Source organism: Glandiceps talaboti, chromosome 18, assembly GCF_964340395.1.
Source record: "Glandiceps talaboti chromosome 18, keGlaTala1.1, whole genome shotgun sequence".
Lineage (NCBI taxonomy): Eukaryota > Metazoa > Hemichordata > Enteropneusta > Spengelidae > Glandiceps > Glandiceps talaboti.
Window position 1 is genome coordinate 7886928 of NC_135566.1, and position 6000 is coordinate 7892927.

The following is a 6000-nucleotide window of genomic DNA, read 5'->3' on the forward strand; positions in this document are numbered from 1 at the left end:
ATTTATCTAGTTATTCACAAAACTTCTGATTCAGTAAAATCATGTATTGTGTGTTTACCAAAATAATACTTTGATGGGAAATCAAAATTCTCTCATAATTTATTCAACAACTACAATATGACTATGTAAACAAGATGGTTTAAACCACTGAAAATTAGATTATCATTTACATTTCCAGAACATCAACAAAAATACTTATGTGAAAATATGAAAATGGCAATAATATTTTCTGATTTTATGAAGTACATAAATTCATGTTCAATTCTGTCAATGGTTTGCTTGTTATACCCCCCCCCCCCCCCATGCTTACAAACAAGCTCCTACCCTATGTCAATGTACATTTCTGCTACATCTACAAATGCATGGTCTTACTTGTAAACAAAATCTACGGCTACATAAATGTATGATTGTGTAAGATTTTCATCCGTATGTGATGAATCGAAAATCAATTGGTACAAATACAAAATTTTTGTCATCTAATTTCACACAAAGATTGCTTACGTAGTTACACAAGTACCTGGTTTGAACAAAAAATATTGACACGAAAATGACAAGTACAATAAATGTGGATATTTCATATAGATAATAATTTGGTATTATGATCATCATGTGTTTCACTTATTAAAAAAGTTTGTCAAAAACATGTCAAAAGTAATTTTAAAAACGATGTATTGAGAAAATTTTCTTAGATGAAGTCACATTTGAATTTGATTGTGAATATTTTCATTTTGATGAACATATCACATAGGAAGTTTTTTACGAATTCACAACGAAATACTACATAAGTGTAAAAATTGTGAAAAATCACACAAAATCAAATTCAAAATCACAAGATTACAACTTTTGAGAAATCCGGCGATCAAAATTTTCTCGGCTGTATTTTAGAAGAGAAATAAAACACAATTCAAGGAAAAATCACATCTAATTCCTAAAATTGTCTATAGAAATGGTGTAAACAAATCAAAATAAACAAATTGAAAAACAAAATATCAAGAAAAAATATATCTAAAATAAATAAATAAATAAATAAATATATTTATAACACTTTTTGACACCTAGACTTTGACTTCATGGCAAAAAATTAGGATTCCGATGCTAACAAAGTCGAAAAGCATGCATTTCTCATTTTCAATACACATACTGTGTTAGCACAGGTGATTTCTCCTACATTTTTTTACTATTTTTTTGTATTTTTTCTGATAGATTTTACAGCCTAAATTTCTGAACTAGATGGATCCCCAGTTATCAGAATACATCAACAAGGTACATATCTGAGTTATTATACTTACAAAACATTCAAATAACAAAATTACCTTTCGATTTCAAGTTTTCCCTACTTTCGCCCCACGAGTTATTTAGTCGATTTTTTCATATTTTTTTTTTATATTTTCTTGTGTTTACGATAGATCACGCAGGGTATAACCGACAAATCAAATACTCCAAAAAAATGCTTTCAAAAGCGACCGCAAAATTTGACACCTACATATCAGACGTGATCAAGCATCTTAGAAATAAACAACGTTACATGAGATTTGTGTCTATTTCTGAAAAACGCCAAGTGTGTGAATAAATAATGGTGGATATGAGAGCTGCTCGTCTTACACTGTCGAACGCCCCATATTGAACGAGTTGACTAAACCGGAAGTCGACTGTCAATAAACAAACTATGTGTTTCGTCAAAATATTTACGTTAAATATCACATTTAAAATTTTTACAAAATTTTAGGAACCGTGTATGAAACGTTAGAACTGATGACAGGGCCCCAAAACGTTCCGATCGTGAGAATAAAATCGGCGAAAATTCGGCGGTGACAATTCTCGCTGTGATCACCTCTCTGTCAGCGTAATGAATCGGGCATGATCGCACCGAAACTGCTACGAATAAATGAGAATCACACGGCATCAACATGAAGACTGTCATGTTGCAGCATTACATACCTGCTCATCAAACCGCGAAATGACCGAAGAAACCCACTCGATCGGCTTTTGCACTGCCATTTCGCGAGTTTTGGCTGTACTCGGTCGAGATGCTAAGACAGGATGGCCGCCATGACACTTTCCCCGTAGGTTTTATTTATATACACAGTGCGCATGTGCATTACAATTAATTCACCAAATAAGGAAATAAGGGTTCCTTATTAGGATGACGTCACTTTATAGGAGTCCCCTTTTCATTCCTCTTGAACTGCACAAGGCCTGCTAAGTTCTCAAAAAAAAGATATGTCATAAAAAACGGCCTGACGGACGAGATCTTGTTTTATACAGGCCTTTATGTAAAAATGATGCGTTTTATTTCCAGTTGTATTTTTTATACATACACACACAAAAAAAAATGAAATGAAAAAATGAAATATATATGTTTTCAGATTTTTAGCTAATAAATATACAATCTATCGGCGTACATAATATTACATTCATATTTTATAAGGATTATTTATAATGATTATTCATATTTTATAAGAATTGTTTACATAAATAAACACTGAGCTAAAAGGAAAAGAATGAGCCATCGCATTGATTTCTCATAAATTTCATAATTTTGACATAAATCATATTCGTTTTTATCTAAAATTTTGACATAAATCACATTTGTTTTTATGAAAAGTTTATGAAACTTAATATTTTTTTTAAATTATGAAATATTTCTAGGCTACAAATAGCAGCCCAAGCCCTATTCATACAATGAACCCATGCCATTATTTTGCTTGTGTATTAATTTTGGAACGCGCCACCAACGTTGGTTTTGAGAGAATATTTGCATTTATTTATTTATTTATTTATTTATTTATTTATCTGTTTATATATTTATTTAGTCAATTATTTATTTATTGGGCTTTGAAAGGAAAACAGTCAACTTTTTTGCTGAAATTGTGACTTTAAAACACACTTTCGCTATAAAAAAAATAATACTCTAGTAATACAATGTGGCTGTTAAGTACTAAATAGACAAAGTAGAGTAACTTCTACGATTTCACGAGAGAGAGAGAGAGAGAGAGAGAGAGAGAGAGAGAGAGAGAGAGAGAGAGAGAGAGAGAGAGAGAGAGAGAGAGAGAGAGAGAGAGAGAGAGAGAGAGAGAGAGATCGTAGAAAACGACGGCATGTATATTTACTAGCTAAACTAAGGTAACTTCAGATCATGCCAGATAAAGTTAAAGACATCTTTGCATGCGTTACAAAGGTATGGCCACACAAAAAAAGTGTTTCTGGTCAGGACATTTTGTCTAAATTGATGCGACGATGCGAATTTTTTTTTTAATTCTTAAAAAACCTGTCACAATCTACTATTATATATGTATGTGTGGTTGTTACTATTCTTTTTATTCTGTACTTTATAGCAAGTGTACATGTGGAAGATGTAATTTCCGTTTTCATGATTGTCTTTGAATTAATTTGTCTTCACTGAAGTCGCAATTATTGTAGGGAGAGGGTTTTTTTTCTCCCGGATCTGCAGACTGCATGGGCTGAACAAACACGAAACAAAAATATCGACATGGAGTTATTTGATACACGCGCTGACCAGAAAACAACTCTTTTCGGATGGGTGGGGGTTGGCCTATGATAAGACCTAGATGGTGAGCAATGGAACATTGTTTGAACCCGTTTGTTGCGGTAGTAGTGAACTCTAATAAACTGTTTTTACACTTTCCTGAATCTTGACGAAGTTAGAACTTGAACCAGTTCATATTCTAGCAGCTTAAGTCGACTGAGCCGATGAATAAAATATGAGATAAGAAAAGTGTACCGGTGCATGGCATGCCATAAGAAGGGACGTGGGTGATATGTTTGTGTCCTAGGGGAAAGAAAGTACAAGATAATTCTCTCGAGATATCATGTTTTGAAATGTATAGGACTGGTGACCAAACAGTGCTTAGGGCGCCCTCACTAAGTACAAGGGGAGGGCCATGGAAAATCAAGTCCGGTCCTTTGCATACAACATGTATCTCCATTTGCACGTTTATAAGAAATGGCACCCTCAATTTCCTTTCTCTACAACACGACCCCCCCCCCCCTCCCATCCATCAAAATATTTGAAAAATATGATTATGTTAAAATGCTGTCAAACGTGAAAAGGGGACACAGAATCGATGGACTCGGTTCCACCGCTGCTACCACATGTAAAGATCTAGCGATTATATAGTTGTTTCCTGTTACTGCAACCACAGCGAATTTGAGTGAAGACACTGCATTAATTAAGTTCTGTGTTGGGTTTTATTGGCAGGGCTGAAGGCCAGAATTTTCAAAGACTAGATGGTCACATTACTAACATTATCTGGACTGATGTCAACATGCCAGTTTCACAGCACTACATATTATCTCCCGGGATCTGCTGCACTTCCTCTCCTTGAGAGCCACTCCTCTCCTCACACCACGACTAACATTTGATACACTGCCCGGTTGTCAGCAGCCGATTTGACTATGTCCTGGTAATATGTACAACACACCAGTGGTAGCACAAAAAATAATGGAAAGTTTGATAACATTGTGAGTCAAAATAAAATGGTACCCTCACCTAATTCCATTTTCTAAAATATGACCCTCCCCAAGACAACAAGAATTGTAAAATATGACCCCCTCAATTCCGCGTCCCCCCCACCTGTAATTAAGGAGGCTCCCTTAGACTAGTTTCTTTTTCATTATTCACGCATTTTGATATATATATATCTGTAACATGAATCCTGTAGCAAATAGGTTCATGGTGTGCTACATCTTCAGATCACTATCAGTGGGTAAAAAGAAGTCACCACGGCCTATATAATTTTTTCCTTTTTTTGTTTTTGTTTTACTATTTCGTATCTTTTCGCAAGTATGGACTTTGTCTACGTTGTTGTTGTTGTTGTTGTTGTTGTTGTTGTTGTTGTTGTTTTTATAAGTAGCATAATATATTAATAATGAAATTGCTTTTATCAATTAGAAGTCCAAAATAAACACCCTTTCCCTAAGACTAGCCATGGTAAAAACACACCTTACGTCGGGGGGGGGGGGGGGGGGCATTGTACCACAACATATAAACGGCCTACCCAGCTATATACGGTCAGAGTAAACAAAAACGCATACAAAGCAAAGAACTACTTAAATAATACTAGTACTCTGGGAGAAGTCACAAATTGCGTTCCAAATTTACTGGTCAACAGTATTTCTAAATATAAGAAATGTACAAAGATCTGCCCCTGCAGTGTGAAGGTACATAAAACACGTAACCCTGGAAACGCAAACTATTTAATACTGTAACAATATATATAAAAAAGAAGATATATTTATAGAGCGCCTGATCTCTGCAAGCAAAGCTCGAGGCGCAGAAATGGAAATTACTGTATGGTAAGAGGAAATATAGATTCACAGACACTGGATACTAGGTAAATGAAGAAGACCGAGAGTAATTTTTAAAGAGAGAGGTCTTGAGAGAACAACGGAAGGATGTAAGAGACTTGGAGTGACGAAGATTGAAGGGAAGATGGTTCCATAAAGTAGGGCCATTTAATGTGAGAGAAAGATCTCTCGCCAAAAGTCTTTCTTTGTGGAAACCCTTGGAATACAAAGATTATGATAATCTGAGGAAGAGCGGAGTTGTCTTTGTAAAGTATATTGATGAAGAAGGTGAGAGAGGTATTGCGGTTCAGAACCCACAACTAAATTGAAGCAAAATGATGAAAACTTTGTAGTGAATACGAGAACTAATAGGTAATCGGTGAAGTTGTTGCAAGAGGGGCTGGACGCATGGTCATACTTTTTAGCATTGCAGACAAGATGTGCGATAGCATTCTGAACTCTTTGCAACTTATCTATAAGGTGTTTAGGGCAACCAGAAAGGAGACAGTTACAACAGTCTAAGCGAGACAGAACAAATGTAGAGACAAGGGTTTGAGTAACATGTGGAGAGAGGAAGTGACGAATAGAGCTGACCTGCCTGAGTTGAATGTATGCAGCTTTGCAAACATTCTGCACATGTTCAAACATATTCAAATTAGAATCAAGTGTGACTCCAAGGTTTTTGACACTAGA

At 35.2% G+C, this 6000-nt stretch overlaps 1 protein-coding gene across 2 annotated transcripts in view; it reads right to left on the reverse strand.

Moving 5' to 3' along the window:
* The window catches only part of LOC144448844 (neurofibromin-like), a 67576-nt gene extending 65520 nt beyond the window's left edge, over window positions 1-2056 (reverse strand). For both annotated transcript variants that reach the window (XM_078139153.1, XM_078139152.1), the window contains exon 1: window positions 1939-2056. In XM_078139153.1, coding sequence (XP_077995279.1) covers window positions 1939-1998 — 60 coding nt within the window. In that variant the 5' untranslated portion in view covers window positions 1999-2056. The remainder of the gene's footprint in view (window positions 1-1938) is intronic.
* Between the last annotated feature and the right edge of the window lie 3944 nt (window positions 2057-6000).